The following is a 17,282-nucleotide window of genomic DNA, read 5'->3' on the forward strand; positions in this document are numbered from 1 at the left end:
TGCTGCTAAGCTTCAGGGCTTAAACCAGGAACACCTAATCAAGTGTTGTTGTTTTTATTGGATGTAACTTGGATTAATTTTGTTCCACTGATCAGTAATAATAATAAGCAAAGTACCTTATGCAGCAGATTTCCCTTTTGTTTATGTGGAAAATCTGGTAGCATCTATCATGCACAAGTTGTCTTTTACATGAAGGCAAGAATAACGAATCATAAGAATTTTACACTTATCAGATCTTACTTAATTCTCATATTATTCCTTGACATAATTATACTTAAAATTAATTTCTCAGATTGGCATCTAGCCTTCATGTTATACCACTAATGCTGATGGCAGTTTTAGTATTTGTTTCACTTGGTGTGACACTGAAACCATAGTAAACATTCTCATTGTTTTTACCTTGAAGGACTATATTTACTGATTAGTTTTCCAAATTAATCTGTTTTCATTTGAATATAGGCATTCCTGTGCAGTATTTGTGTAACTGGACCAAATGGGAACAGACATTCCTCTTTCCTACCTATCCGTGAAGAGTCTCTGTCACATGTACTCTGGTCTTCAGGATAACACCAAAGTAGTGAAGATGATGTTTTTTACAAAATGTGTTTCTGAGAATCTTAAAGCAAAAAATGCAGCTTGAGTTTGTGGTAGTTTTTGAAAGTTGTACAGCCAAGGCACAAATTTCAACAGGTGATTAACTAAATGCAGGCATTGCTGATGTTGAAGACAAGTGCACTCAGGCTACAAAGGAATGATTTGAGGCTGAGGCTCTGAAACACTGAAATTATTGTTGCAGTTTTGCAGTGATATACATTATGAATGCTATATTTTAGTTTGTATAGTCTTTCAAATTTAAAAAGTTCCTAAAACAAACAAACAAAAAAGAAAATATAAAAAATCAGTATCATGAACCTCTGCTTTAATGAGTACCTAATTTTATATATATGTTATTCTTAACACTCTAGTTTTCCATAGTGTATATATATTCTCAAATTACATTTTGTTTGCGTTTTCTCTCATTCTTACTGATTTATAACAGAGTTCTTTTATTTTTAAAATTGAAAAATTGATTAATTTCTGCTTTATGTAAATGGAAAAAGAGTAAAATTTAATTTTTACTTTCTTGAGCAAAATATTCAAATATTGGAACGTGATCTGGGATTCTTGCACTCTATTTAACCACTGGATATCTTTCCATTGCAGAGTTAACTCAAAGTTGTACGCATTTTAATTTAATTTTGTTCAGTCATTGAACAACAACTCCTGCTTTGATTTTGAACATACTTTTTATCAATTTTGGGAGATGAGGGTAAAGATTGGGTTCTGCTTTAACTCAAGCAGTAACTAGTTGTTTTTTTCAGTGAGAATTGTACAGTTCTTTTTCTAGAATACTCTTTTCTTCCAAAGTAAACTCATAAATCTTCCCTTTTGACCCTTTTATTCCTATGGGCTGGAATTTTATGTTAATTTATAGGTGCATTTATTTAGTATCTAAACTTAACATTCCATATGCTATGCTGTATTTATATCCAGTATTTAAAAAGGTCTTGAATACAGATGTTGCATAGAGAATCCTCCTGCTGCTGTGTTGCTCAAGTCAAAATCCTGTAGAACTACCACTGTGACATTGTTTAGGAGGAAGATTTGTGAAATGTATGTGGAAGTGAAATATTTCTGAAAACATTTTCAGGAGTTTTGCAGAGGAGGTAATTCATGAGAGGGGATTTCATTGCAGGAAAATAATGAAAAACCTGAAAACAGTTCAAGACCAAGTGTAGTGGTGTTGTATGAGTCTCTTTATGGCCTTTTCACAGATCTGTTACTCTGTGATATAAAGGTGTAGATTTAGAAGTCAGTCCTTATTGCCCACAATCCCTTCCCCAGCCTTCACGAGACAGTTGCCTCTGAAGCAATGAAATCCCATATCTGGTCTTGCACAGTGCGAGCTGCAGCCTGCCATAGCAAGGCAGATGGCATGTTGATATCAAACAGCTTTGGAGATCTAGGTTTCAACCAGCCAACCAGACACTCGTAATCTATCTACCAAATGTAGAACTAAACCTTCCTGTGGCAGGTGTTCTGAAATCAGGATATAGTTTAATGAATTATGGCAGTAGGTGAGGGTCCCCTAAAATAGCAGGTCCCAGGTGGCCCGTTGCCTGTTACCATGTTGACTGGAAGCAATAAAGCTGCTTTCTGACGAAACACGTAGATGGTGGATCTCTTCAGACTTCTGGCAGTACTCACTGCTGATTCGTCACTCCCTAATATCTGTAAGCACGTCTGTGTTCAGCCAAACCTTGTGTAACACCAAGTGCCCTTTGGAGCTGAGCTATCCCTTTGCTACCCTGTTAGCCTCAGGGTCATTTGTAAGAGCACTGCCTTCAAAGGCTATTACTTCAGGTGCAGAAGAAATGTTTGCTGGCTGGAATTAACCCACAATATCACACTGATTTTTATGCAGATATTCTGGAGGATTGGCTAGTCCTCCTTTTCTGCTTGGGGATACAATCTCAACTCTTTGCTAGTTGCCCTGAAGTGGAGAGGAAATGGAAAAAAAGCATCAAATGGGATAAATTTTGTCCTGAGATCATAGAATCATAGAATCAGATGGGTTGGAAAGGACCTCTGAGATCATCAAGTCCAACCCTTGATCCACTACCACCACAGTTATTAGACTATGGCACTAGATGCCACATCCAGTCTCTTCTTAAATACCTCCAAGGATGGAGAATACACCACCTCCCTGGGCAGCCCATTCCAGTGCCTGATTACCCTCTGTGTAAAGAGTTTCTTCCTAATATCCAGCCTAAACCTCCCCTGGTGGAGCTTAAGACTGTGCCCTCTTGTCTTACTGATAGCTGGCTGGGAGAAGAGACCAACCCCCACCTGGCTATAACCTCCCTTCAGGTAGTTGTAGAGAGTGATGAGGTCTCCCCTGAGCCTCCTCTTCTCCAGGCCAAACAACCCCAGCTCCCTCAGCCTCTCCTCATAGGATCTGTGTTAAAGTCCCTTCACCAGCCTCGTTGCTCTTCTCTGGACCTGCTCCAGCACCTCAATATCCTTCCTGAACTGAGGGGCCCAGAGCTGAACACAATACTCAAGGTGTGGCCTCACCAACACAGAGTACAGGGGAAGGATCACTGCCCTGCTCCTGCTGGCCGCACTGTTCCTGATGCAGGCCAGGATGCCATTGGCCTTCTTGGCCACCTGGGCACACTGGGCACATCTGCTGCTGATTTTGCAAAGTCAAAATTACTGTTACAATGCTACTGGCTCCATCTTTTTTTCTTGTGACTTTACAGACAGAAGAAAACCTAATGGATCCATTTACTATGGACAAGTCTGTGATTGTTTCTATCAGCTGTAGCCAGTACCAGCCAACCTGCATACAGAGAGGAAATGGTTGGTTAAATGTGTTGACAGTAGAGTGTGATTCAGAGAGAAGCAGCCAAGTTCCCTTGTACGCTGCAAAATATTTCCATGAATGACTCAGGCTAGTGGAGTGGTAAAAGCCCTGGGATACACTTCCAGAAATCTGAGCAGCAGTGGGGATGTGATTACACAGGGCAGTGTGTAATTATACACTGGGGATGATGCAAGGCAGGCATGGCAGTTCAGGTGTGGTGAAATCGTGGTGGTACTTTGAATTCCTTTCATATGTTATGTCAGTGCTCTTACATGTAGCTTACAATCAGGATCTTCTAATCCAGTCATAAGCAGAGTTTAGGTTTTCAAGTTCGTACTTCTGAGTAGGAACTTCTGAAAAATTTAGGGATTTCTATGAAATTGTTAATTTAATGTTAAGATATGAATAAATACTTCGTGCTGATCTTCTTTAACTTGATTTTAAAATCTGAATGAATGTTTCTCTGTGCATAGATTTTACCCTGTGAGGATGTTTGTCCACAACTTCTGTGGCTAAAAAAAAAAAAAAGAAATTCTTTCCCATGCATTTACATCTCAGTTGTCCTGATAATTATGTCATCTGTTTAGACAACTTAATTTTGCTTTAATTTAGAAATTTTATAAGCAGGTTGTATCTCTAACTGTCCAGTACCTTCCATTTATTCCTGGGATTTTATTTCATTGATTCTATAATTGAAAAATAAAAATGCATTCAGAGTCTGATTTTCAGAACTGAACCCCTTGTCAGTTCGTAAAGCAAGAAGTGATTTTAGGAGTAAGTGGCTGTTGTTAAAATACTGCATATCTTTCTTTTTGCTGAATTCTCTTATGCTAGTCAGTTCATGAGTCAGGATTTTGTGGTATACAATTTTAATTTAATTCACTTACACTTCAACATGCTGGTTGCCTTTTTTAAAAATCCTCTGCAGAGGTTTCATAACTCTGTTCAATAATAAAATATCAACCTCGGTAGAAATATCTGTGTATAGTTTCGCAGTGAAACTATTTTTAGAAAAATTCTGTTCTACAGGTGATTTCTACTTTTTTCCCTTTGTATTGTAGAAACTATTGGTTTTTTCAGCTGGCCCTGCTGCTCCCCAAGAGAAGATCACCTTCTCCAAAGTCTTGCCATTACTATGATTGAATTAAACCCAATGCAGGTATTCTTGAACTAGCTGTGAAGTTTGCTGTTTCTATTCTATACTTGAGAAAGATCTTGTGCCCTCAAGAGTGTGCCAATAGTATTACTTGGACTAATGAAAAATTATTTTCCGTACAGACCCTAGCTAATCTTCTTTTCTTCAAGTCATCCCAGAGTAATGTCTTCCTGATGCTCAGGCCATACTGAACTCCTGTTTTATTTAGTGCAAGTACCCTGTAGATCCAGAGCTCCCCTGCTAATAATTTACAGTGCATGCTGATAGGCAATTTAAAGAGGTAGCCCATATTGCTAGATTTAGATACATGGAGAGCCTGTGCATCTTCTGATTCTTTGATAAGCAAATTTGAGGAAGAAATGGATCTATTAATTTCATTTGTTTCTGCAGTGAAATTAAACTTGAGCTTCATCCTGTTCTGTGCCCTTTGATACTGGAGTGAGTTGTTTGCAGTCAAAACTGATAACGGTGAATTCATGTCCATTAAAAGAGGGAGAGGTATGTTTTTAATTAGATAGAAGAGGAACAGGAAATTAACAAAAGCTTGTTGGATTGGTTATTATGGTACTGATAAATGTTGCGTCCAAGGGACAGCAAAACATCGCTATCCCAGTTATGCTGATCTGTATCAGAAACTGGTGTTCAGTTAAACTGCCATATATTGCAAAAGTGTCTTCTATTTGGGAGAGGGTTTCTATTGTAATTTTCCTCTTTTTTGAACAGAACATTTCTACATTTTATATATTTACAGCTATATATTTTATATATTGAAGATATATATTTATATATCTTCACCTGCGGCTGTTGGTTGGGGTTTTTTTTATGGTCTGTTTTTGTTTTCTCACAGTAAACGTAATACATATGTTCTCTTAAAGCATATGAACCGTTTAGCATGGCTTGTTAAAAAGGCATCTATTATAATCCATTTGTTGCACTACGTTGTAAAACTAGCTGAGAAAAATAATATTCTTGTAATTTCAGTCACATTAGTATAATATCACGGAAGCAAAGTCTTTTATCAGAAAAAGAGCTAAGTTATAAGATGTTATAATAGATTGAATAATTACTTTTATTCTTGCAGCTATTGAAATCTGTCTTTTACTTTAGAACACACAGTTTGTCATAGTCACAGGATCTTCCCAGTAGCCTTCTGGAGAGTGAACACTTTGTTAGTGATAGTAATTTTCACTTTACTGCTTTCAAACTGCTGTTTTTTGAATATATGCCTTTTGGATAAATACCTTTTTTAAATCAAAGTTAAGTGTAGAAAGAAAAGGACCTAGAGATAAAACTAAGACAGAAATCCACTTATTTAATTTTTCAGTTCATCAAACTTTGTTGAAAGTAAATTTTCATATTCTAGGCATGTTTATTCTATTGAGATTGTGCTCATCTAAAAAATGCAGTGACTTTTCCCTGGATGAGCTCCCATATGCATAGGACATTTCTACAAGTAACAAATGTAAGAGTTATTGTGTTAAAGATAAAAGTAATTCTTTACCACTGTCCTTACTTGGTCATGTGTTTACATGGAACACAGTTCATATGGAAGGGGATGTGATTTTATCAAAGTACAAATTGCATGGTTGGCGATTAATTTTACGTAGGATTAGCACTTTTGACATTGGTTTGATTAATGTCGGGTTGTATTTATTGCCCTTCTGTTGTTATATAAGTTCCACTAACTATACTCAGACCAAATCCTGAATTTCTGCTTATAGAAAATTGATGGGAGCAGTCCCACTTTTTTTATTTTTTTTTAATTGTGTATTAATAAATTATCTGTGGGCATGATGAAATAAGATTTTAAAAATAAACACCTTTTAGCTTTACAAGACATATGGTAAACATACTGATAATTTTGCTTTTTTGTTAGGGTATATCACTTGTCACATAACTACTGTGTTTAGTAGAACATACAAATGTAGAAAAATTCTGTGGTTAGAGATAATGATCACTAGCTTTCCTAGCAGTATTTTTCGTTGTTTTATTTAGAAAAGTTTCTTTGCCTTTCTCTTTAAAGTGAACCTTCCTGGTTTTCAAATTAAAAAGGTACTGAATGAAGCAATACTCTTGCTAATATAACGAACAAATATAATATGGTCCAAAGAGAAAAACACCTATAAAGCCCCCCAGTTTCCTAAGACTGGCTTGAAACTTTTCTGTATACATGCACAAAAATGCACACACAGTTCTTACATACTTAATGTACTTGCAATTCATTTTTTCAGCTTTTTTAGACCCTATCCAAGATGCATAGTAATAAAGACTGAGTTAATTTTAAGTTACTCTGTTGATAGAAGATCTCCTTTAAACCTTGTAGAAAGTCTTTAAAAATAATAAAACCACATTGTTCTTCAGACAGGGTGTTTTATAGTTTATGGTGAGCCTAGGCTGAGTAATAACCTGAAGCAGATATTCTGTATTTTTCTCCCATTCTTACATGGATTACTCTTTTGTTAGAGAAGATGAGACCTTTTTGTTCCCACGTGCATCAGCAATGCTCAAGTCAACTCATGAATCCTTTTTTAAAGCTTGGCAGAGGTTATCTTGTTTTGATTAATAAAAGCAATGCTTGCTATTTAAAAGATTATCTGCTGCAACTGTTTATCAGCAGGATAAGCAAAGCTATCAATTTCATCTTAAGACAACTTGCAAATGAATAGTCATGGCCCTCATTTTCTTGTAGTAGTTTTAGCATTAACTTGATGTGGTAGAGCCCAAAGAACAATATCATTTACTGCAGCAGCAGCTAATTTTAGTGAGGATTGTGTCCTTCCCTAACTGTAGAAAAACCTACCGTGATTTTGGCCTGAAAGCAGTACCATTCTGCAAGTTAATCTTTCTTTGAAGCACAGAAAGATCCTATGTCCTGAGTTTATGTCCTGAAGGACATAAACTGACAACACAAAGCTGGAGGACTTGTGTATGAGACTGGATAGAGAGATTTATAGCAGAAACAGAGAAGTGCAGATCAGTTCCTGGAGTGAAAAATGGTAAAAGTCTTGGGCATAACAAAAAAAACCAAAAGACAAAAAGATAGTCCAGGAAAAAGGATCGTTTAGCACAGGCAAAGAGACAGAAAAAGGAGTAGACTTTTGTGCAGAGTGTAAATCATGGAGGGCGGTGAAACTGAGAATCAGGATCCTGGATTATCTGTGATAAAACACAGAAAACTGGAATGAGAAAAGATAAAAAGATCTGAATCTGGAGAGGTAAGTTATGCCAACAACCAAGACTTGAAAGGATGTGAATTATGGAAGAAATAAATAATTGTAAGTGTAGAAATAGTCAACAGAAATAAGTTACATTTCTACTTCTCAGTATTTATAGCCATACTTTAACCATGAGCTCTGAGGCTTCAGATTTCTGTTTGCTCTGTGTGCCTGTCATTGGATATCAGCTGCGTTTTTACTGCAGCAGCCTGTTGCATGGACTGTTACTTTACAGAAAGAATTTACATAAAGTTCTTCCAGTTTAATGAAGAATTGAGAAATGCTAGTTGGAAATTCAGTGTTTTGAATCAGAAACTGTTTTATTTATTTTCTTATTCCAAATCCAGCAATGCAAGTGGCTGATTTTGAATCATCTTAGCTTAGTTTCTATGGAAAGGTTTTCTTTTTGACAGCTTCATTTTTCCAGAAGAGTGAAGCTGGGTTGTGAAGCCTTCATTATAGAAGATGATGGTTTCATTAAAGGTAGTTTCATTAAAGGCTTTCAAAATCATGCATTAGCTTTCTGCTGGACTTGATCAATGGGCAGTCTAGTGAAATCAAATTCTAATGAGATATTCGTAGTAGTTTCTGGCAGTATGGAGACATGCTTTGGAGCCAGCCTCCTAACTCTGGTCATTTCAGTGTGTTGAGCCTTGCTCTTAGATGTGAAAGGTTATACTAAGTGGAGCCTGAAGGGTAATTATACTTGCAATGTGCAAAGGATCATGATCCTTTGCAGATTCATTGTCAACCTTTGCCAGATTTAGAGGTCTTTGAGCAAAGCTAGAGTTCTGAGACTGTCGAAAGTGGGAATATGGATGGGTTTTGTAGTTGGTATTGTAAAAGAAAAGATGAGTTATTAAGAATGCACCTCTAAATCTCCTGAGCAAGCAGTGCCTCAAGGAACACCACATCTTCACTCACGTATTAATCTCTGTTCCATTAGTTACTCCTTGAATAGGCACTCCTTATGGAGTTATGCCTTCCTTTCCTGTAATATTGATATATATATAAGGTGTTTATAACTGTAATTACCAAGTAAGGTTGAATTTGCAAAGCAGCAGTATCGATCTGGCAGTGCATTGTCCATGGTACTTGCTGCCTGTCTCCTGTGGTACATGTTCACCTGCAGCCGAGCCACGATCTGAGCTGTCTGGTCAACTGTCCATTCCTGACCTCAGTGCCTGCTCCAGAGATTGGATGCCACTGACTGCTACAGCTCTTTACCAATTGGGATGTGTTAGTTGCCTTCTGGAAGTGCATCTTCTGGTGCAGTTTCATTTGAAAAGGCCCCACTTCATTTGCTCAAGGACTAAACTAAAGCACAGTAAGGGAGGATGTTTGGGAGATTCACTTCAGAAGTGCATTTGTGATCTAAAATAAATTCACAACATAAACACAACCAATACACCCTCTGCATCAGCGTAAGACGCAGGAGAGGCTGGCACAGGCTGTACTTTCTCTGCCTGGAGTGAGACGAGGTGTCATGCATGGGGAGTCATCAAGGCATTGTGAGGGAGCAAATGGGTGGTAGTGAATATTTGTGTCATGCCTTCCATATCCTCACTTTTGCGAGATAATGCAGGTTGTGGCAGTGACAATTCAGCCCATATATGTAAAGCACTGTGTAAATACATAATCCTTGAAATATAAAAGGAACGTTATATTCTGCATTGGTTTTATTTTGGCACAAGCTTATGTTCTGTTGTCAAGAATAGTGCACACGAGCTTTAAGAGCTTTTTATTATGAAATATTTCAGAATTGTGCTGAGCAGATTGAAGCAGGAAATGGAATTGGAGTTTCATGTAGAACTGAAGCAAACAAGACTGAAAGGAAACCTGGAAGCCCACTGCACTTCACCTGCTGCCCAAACCAGCAGTGACGTGTCAGTGTGGTGTTCTTAACTGTCTTTTTCTCCCTGATCTTTCTTACAGGCATTTCAATGACAGAGATTTCTGGATATTCACAGATATTGTGCAGCACTTCTCAGCTGTCATTGAAGTTGCACGTGTTCCCCACTATATAACCAAGATATTGCTTGTTGCAAATTAAGTCCACTAGTTTTTTTGCTTGCTAGTCTAGACAAAGAAGAAATTTGTCTTCGCTCTTTCAGAAGCTTCTTCTTTATTTGACCATTTCTCAATAGGTTCTGTTAGCCCAAAGACTTTATTTAGGGCTACTATAATTTTACTTTTGATTTTTAATAGAATATATTAAGAAAAGGCTATTTTCTATCTCTTTAATTTCCCGCTGATTAATAATGATTTATGTAAAATGAATGAAACAGGGGGAACCTCATGTAGTATATTTTGTGTATATTATAAGAGATTGAATTGTAATCAGTCATTATGAACTTGTGGTTTTTTTGAGGAAAGAAAGGTTATTTGCTCCCTCTATGAAATGAGAGTTTATATATATATGTATATTTAAAAAATTAGGTAAAAGATAGATCTAGAGTGTGCCTCTATTATGTTTGAAAAAAATTTCTGAAGATATTTTGTGGAGCAATGCAAAAAAATAAACTCCTTTTTCTGAGAATGAGGGAGAGTACATAATTTACTGTACTATTTAATTTAGAGTACTAAGTCTGTTTATACATTTAAGTAATTCTTGAAAAATTGTTCAAAGGACCCATTCTAAACTTATCTAGTAAGAAGACTCATACTCACTGTTTTGGAATCATTGTGTTGATGTTTCATGCTTCCCACACAATCTTAAAAAGTTTGGCTTCTTCCTTCTTAGGAAAAGTTTTATTTTTCAAGAGATATCACTGCTAGGATATTATAAAACTACCATGAATGTTTTGTATCATTGGCTAAAACATGCATGCTCCCAAGTAGATGCATATTCCGAGAGGAATGAAAAATGTTTTGTAACTTTGGACATATACATTATTTCTTGTGGCAGTGGAGTCTCAGTGCCCCAGTCAAGGCCTCAAACTGCTTTGCACCATCAGTCTAATATGGAGGCAAAACAGAGGCACACTCTGCCCAGGGGACCCTTTTGTCTGAGGTTTTGACAAGGCCACTGGTACCTAAAGCAGGTGTTTGGATATGTCGGGAAGCATGTTTTGGCAGGTGGCTTAACAGTCTCTCAAGCCCTAGTTGCCAGGTATCTAGCTCATACCAGATATAGAGATATGCAGAAAAACCCCAAATAAAAGAACATATTAGGTTTTTTAAGTATAAAGAAAGTAGTTGGGATATAGTGTATTGCTGACTAAATGAAGGAGCCGTTTAACAAAACCAAAATAACAAGTTGTCTTGCTTTTGCACAGCACAGTCCAAGAGTTAAAGGCAAAACCTAATGAATTTTTTCTTTATTTTGTTTTAGAACGTCAAGCGTGTACATCTATGGCTGGCTCCAGCGTCCTTCCCTCCAACGTGGCTGGGATCAGCAGAGAGCTGATCGAACTACAACACCTCATCCAGTTCCCAGAGGAGGTTGCCAGCATTCTGACCGAGCAGGAGCAGGAGCTCTACCGGAAAGTCTTACCCATTGACTACCTCTGCTTTTTAACCAGGGATTTGGGTAATGCTGAATGTCAAAGCAAGCTGCCATCTATTAAGGCTTCCATATCTGCTACTATTCTTTCTTCTCCCAGTGGTGAACATAATGCTGTAGAAGATCTTGTGACAAGGTTTAATGAGGTAAGGGTTATTACCTGATGTGTGGTTAGTTATTTCCTTTATCTCTCAGTGCTGCATTTAGCTGTAGTGACAGTTTTTTAAAATATAAGGGATTTAGCTAAATAACTTGCACTGAATTTAATAGGAGTTCTGTGACCAGTTTACTCAGTGAGTTTTGGAAAACGGCAGCCCAACCTCTTCTTGCACATGGTAAAGTAAACATGAAGAAAAAATTACAGACTTCTACTTCTTTGTATTTATACTGACAGTATGGGGTACAGTTTCAGTCAGTTTATTATTTTGTTTAGGAGCTGGAGTTCTATTTATTTGTTTTGGATTTTTGTAGACTAAGCATGACTTAGGAGTCAGCACAGAAGTATTATAAACTAGAATTTTCTGTATTCTCTGTAATATAAGTACACTAATCTGCACTATTTATTTATTTAATCACTGTGTGTGTCTTTGTGAATGTTGTTATACAAAGAAGTGTCAGTTGGCAGGACACATTTTCGCAGGCCAAATCTTCAGTTCTTTATTAAGATTTTAATTTATTTTTAGTAAGCTGATCTTCTGATGAGAAATAGAAATAATAGATAATTGATTGAGGATTCAGAAAACTGTAAAAAAAAAAAATCCACCCAAACCAAAACAAACCAACTAAATAAAATCTCAGATTTTAGCTGCAGAAACATGGAACAATTTTTTTTGTGTGTGTGTTAATCATGTGCAATGTTAGCAGTTTCTAGATTCATAGAAGTGCAATAAAATGAAGATAAAGTTGACTTAATGCTCTACAGTTTGCTATTCACTGCATTCTTATGGTTTAATAGGGGATGAAATTGTACAGGTAGCAAAAAAAAAAAAAAAAACAACATAAAATTTTGTAGATGGAGAAGAATGTGTATTAATTCTCAGTGAACTTCCTGATTCCTAGGCAAAGAAGAATCAGTGAGTGAATATTTAGCATGTTTTGAAGTGTTCCTGACTCTAACACATTATTAAGATTTAGCAACTAAAATAGTGTAAATACATTGTCTTCTCTCACCTACATAAAAGTTGCAACTACAATATTTAAGTTTTTAAACAGAGCCTAAATATAGTTTAAATTAGCTCTAGTTATAGTATTTAAGAAAACACTGTGGCTGGAGAGGAATCTAGCTGCTGACCCAGCTAGGACTGTCCTTCCTGTGATGCTTCTCTTACGGTGATCACCAGAGTGAGGCCAGTGGAAAAAAGGTGCAGTGGCCGAGCTCAAGTCTGACCTGGTGAGGCACCAGTGCCAGAGCAGTTCTAGAGGACAAGCTGTAGTTGCTGTACCAATTAGATGGGCCATCGTTGTGCTCTGACATTGAGGAATCATAGGGTTGAAGAGCAAGTAGGTGGTGAAGAAGTCTTGTCAGAAATGTCTGGTCTGTTCCATACCAATGAGAATTTTGGCATTAGAGTTGCCTTTTGATAAAATAGCCAGCATTATCTTTTAGCCTTAAAGGTTTGTGACTTTGCAGGTTTTGTAGTCTGTCATTACTTGTTTGATAATGCTACAGGATAGTTTTTTGTGTAATTTGAATTAATTCCTAAATATTCAGTGCATAGATTCTATGCTATTTAGTGAAGTAGATTATTTTAAATAAAATCTGGAATAACTTTTTAAAAACATAGTTGTTATATCTTTAAACAGAGTTACTGTACAATACTTACTGCTTGTAATAAATCACTGTTTTGCTATATGCTTTATCTTGTGGTGGAGTATATCTGTTGCCAGAACCAATCACCAGCGTGAACTTTCGAAATGTCTTTGTTTATAAATGGCAAGAAAATTCTTGTGCAAAGAGTCATGATTTTGTTGGCTAAAGTCAGTGAGCCCTTGCTGATTTTTTTTGGCATTGCCTATAGAAATACTGAAGTGTATTTATAATGTGGGAGCCAAAATTACTTTTAGGATGACAAGCTTCTGATACGTAATGGGAAAAAAACAATTCCATGCCATTGTTCTGTTAAATAGCAATTATATTATTTGAGGATTTTTCACAAAACATTGTGCTTTTTAGTATTTTTTTCTGACAGTATATGTTAATGAGGAACCCTTTATAACACTTGTTTAAAATGTCAGTCAATATATCATGAAGATTTTGGGCTACATGCATTCAGTATCACCAACTGTAAATAAAGTACATGGTCTAAAGTGTCATTAAAACTGTATATGCATGATAGCAGAGACTTGGGCACAACACATACTTTTTGGTGAGTCACAGCTGATCCTTCATTTGCTGCTAATAATATCAAATTGATCATAGAGTCTTATTAGAGCAAGACAGTAGACCAAGCTAAAGACAAATATTCTTTCCTTTACTAAATGTAATTAAAAACTGATTCTGAATTAGTGGCCGATGTGGGAGGATTGAAGTGAAATATAGTGACATCTACCTTTACAAAACTATTGCCTTTTGCATTCTCTAAGACTTAATAGTAATATATTTTTCTGCTCTGATAGAGCCCTGACTACCTGAAGTTTAGTTTCCATGGGTGTAAAACTGTGGGAAGAAAGTGTTAGGGAGATTCTGCAGTTAGCAGAGCCTTGGTAGCTGGGAACAAATTAGGAAAATGGTACCTAAGTGTGTTTTGGGATCCTGAGAACTGTAACTTACTTTTTTCCATCTCTCCTTGTGGCCTACTTTGAGTTTCTCTTCTTCATTTAGTTCTTTTCTCTGATTCCTGTATGATGAGTTCACCCTGCTTCTTTACCTTGAGTGATGTGATCCTTACTCAGTATCATATGCCACAGTCTTCCTGGGACTCTGTTTCTTTTCCTGTATCTTTACCCTTCCAGGCTCTTGCACCTTTCTGGCTTTTACTTCCACTCTTCTACCTCTCACCAGCAAAACAACCACAGAAACACGAGTCCAATGTACATGTTGTAAATGTTTATGTAAACATTTAAAATAATTTCAATCGTTGCTTTATATAAACATGAGAGGAGTCTCTTTTAAGTTGATCTTTCTGGCTACATCTTCAAGTAACAGAAAAGGAATAAAACTTAAATCAAAATGAAACATTTCATTTTCCATGCTGAGATATGCGTACAAATCAAATGTGGTGTCATAGATGGAAAGCTGCACCAGACTGAAAGATCATTCATACAGCTGACTGAAGGTAGTCCCACTACTGAATTAAAAATGCAAAATAAGAAGTTGAATATGTAAGGTGATTTTTTTTAAAGATATGATTGCTATAAAATAAGCTAAGAAGGTAAAAAAGTTAGAACCACTCCAGTATAGCACTGCTATGGGGCCGGGTTAAGTGATTCTTAGGAACTTAGACACTTAGAGATGATAGTTTTATTTTTAATGGTTTAATTTTGTAAGGTTTTTTTTCATTGTTCATTCAAAACACAAAATCAAACCTCACTAGCAAAACAGAGACATATCATTTTACTGAAATAATGGAATGTAAATAAATATTGCACTCTGTCTCTTAGTTCAGCATTTTTTTGCAATGCCTAAATGGGTTTGCATAATGCTTTTAAAAAGACTGTGTTTGTACAAATATCAAACTGTTTCCAGTCCTTGTTTGGAATTGTGTTTAATCAGATTTAAAATGGTAAATGTTCTCTGTAAGGTTATATAATTTCTCTCAAGCATGTAAACCATCTGTGCATAAGATATGCAATTTAAAATACATTTTAAAAATGCACCTGAGAATTATTCTGTGTATTATACCAAAAGCCAAAAAAATTTTAATAATAAACTTCAGTGAAACCCACGTAAAAAACTCCAGTTCTGTGTTATCCACTGTGATCCTTATATTCATCTGTAAGCACTGGTAGGTTTTATCAAACAAAGTTATTAAAACCAGAATTATTTGATTAAATGGGTTAGATTGATATGCTTGTCCTTTGGACACCTGAAAAATCATCATCTTGTTTTGTATTCAGAGACTTTTCACACAGACTTCACTTCATCAGTATCAAAATTTCTTCTTTTCTTGCTCCAGTGTAGACAGTAGTTAAATGAGCTACAGTTTATTTAAGAAAGATATTATGGCTAATTTTCATGTTAGGTGTTGAGAAGGTATGTACTGTAATCTTACTTTGTGGTAAACCAAATGATTTTGTTTGCTAGCAGTGGTGTTATAAACTTCAGGCAGAGATCTGTGTTAACTAATTTCACCTCTGAAAGCTGCATCTCTCAAGTATTTTGAAGTTCCTAAAAATGTAATATAAAAATAGAGGTCGTCATTTCTTCTACGTAGCATCACCCACTGAAGTATGTAGCTTGGGAATTGCTGTAAAAGCCTTAAGAACTTAAGCACTTGGGAAATGAGTGTCAAACACTACAATTGACGAAATACTGCACTTTGTAGGTGGAGATTGTTAATAATTTTCTCCCTCAATACCTATCCCCACCATGTTTACATTCCAATAAAATATAAACAATAAATTCATTCCCATTAAAAAAAAAATCATACAATACATTCTCTAGCAGCTGCATAAAGGATAGTAAAGAATTATATATATGTACATATAATATAATTAGTATAATCTTGAGTATTAGAAGAATAAAATAAGTGAATGAGTAAATAAAATCCATGACAAATTTAGGAATAGAGTTAATAATTCAACATGTGTTAAACACTGTTCCTTCCTGTGTACTACATGTAGCAGGGCTCCTGTAGAGTCCTGTAGGGTACACTTAAAAAGACTTTAGGGTCATGTGCCATAACTTGAGGATCAAGTTCCGTCATGGGAGTCTCTTTTATGTTCTTCAGATTTTATTCATAAAAGTGTCAGTAATAAGGTCTGTCCTGCCCCTGACAAACTGGGAGATTTTTGCCTTCATGGAGACTTGAAATCAGTGGTAGTTCTGTGATTAGGTAATCAAAAACATAAGCTCATATTAATTTTTTAATCACAGGTGGAGATTTCCCATGTTTAAAAGTAAAAAAAAAAATTAACGCAAAGTTATAATATGCCTTTCCAAATGCATTGGCAATATCTAACTTGAATTTATTTGAAATTTTTGATCAAAGTAAGAGAAACCTAAAAATGTTTAAAAATAATAATTGAAAAGAATAATTTTTAGTGCAGTTAAAATAGTAAGGGATGATATAAAAAGATAATTTCAGAAAACGTGAAACTGTACAGATCTTTTTGTCCTACTGTACTTGCTCAGTACAGCTTGCATTACTCAGACATCTGGTGCAGGTCCTGTGTGTTTAGGTTCAGATTTGAAGGAGACTCCTGTAATTCTGAAAATTTGCAAATAAGGCTACTTTACTATGTGTCTGAAATGAATTTGGCACAATGTTCTCAGTGCTTTTCTTCATTAGGGCACTGGAAAATATTTAAATCTTAACTAAGTATGTATTTGATTGGATTTTACTTGTTTACTTAACATTACTATGCAGTAATCCTGAGGGACACTCATTTTTATCCATCTGAATGAAAAGACTGATGTTGCTATCAACTTGTTTGAGTGGATCGTGTTTTAATTTATTACTTTTCTTGTGTCTTGTAATCATGTGGATTATAGTAACAAAGCCAGGATACATTTTCTCATACTTTTCAGGCTCATCATCAGTGCAGCGGAAATCTAATTATAGGTTTGCTGTGGTGACTTCTGTTCTGAAGGGAGTTTAAAATGAGTTACGTAAACAGAACTATGTAAGTCAAGTGTGAAAAAAAGTAAACTAAGGAAATAATGATTACTGTGTTGATATATATATTGTGATCTGACGTTAAAGTGCTGTCTAACACAAAAAATGTGGTCCAAAAAGCTTTACTCTCAGTCTGAGAAATAGTTGCAATGTATTTTGGTCTCCTTGGCAAGGCTAATACTGTGCGCTCTTTTGGCTGGGATGTGCTGTCTGCGGTCCT

At 36.0% G+C, this 17,282-nt stretch overlaps 1 protein-coding gene across 5 annotated transcripts in view; it reads left to right on the forward strand.

Annotated features, from left to right (window-relative positions):
* Window positions 1-17,282, forward strand: part of PLCE1 (phospholipase C epsilon 1) — a 144,621-nt gene that overhangs the window by 81,184 nt on the left and 46,155 nt on the right. For all 5 annotated transcript variants that reach the window (XM_027909440.1, XM_027909455.1, XM_027909461.1 and 2 more), the window contains exon 4: window positions 11,115-11,431. In XM_027909440.1, the coding sequence (XP_027765241.1) occupies window positions 11,115-11,431 (317 nt within the window). The remainder of the gene's footprint in view (window positions 1-11,114; window positions 11,432-17,282) is intronic.

This window comes from Empidonax traillii, unplaced genomic scaffold (assembly GCF_003031625.1).
Source record: "Empidonax traillii isolate 1590-97213 ecotype Southwest subspecies unplaced genomic scaffold, ASM303162v1 scaffold27:size3997909, whole genome shotgun sequence".
NCBI classification, from domain to species: domain Eukaryota; kingdom Metazoa; phylum Chordata; class Aves; order Passeriformes; family Tyrannidae; genus Empidonax; species Empidonax traillii.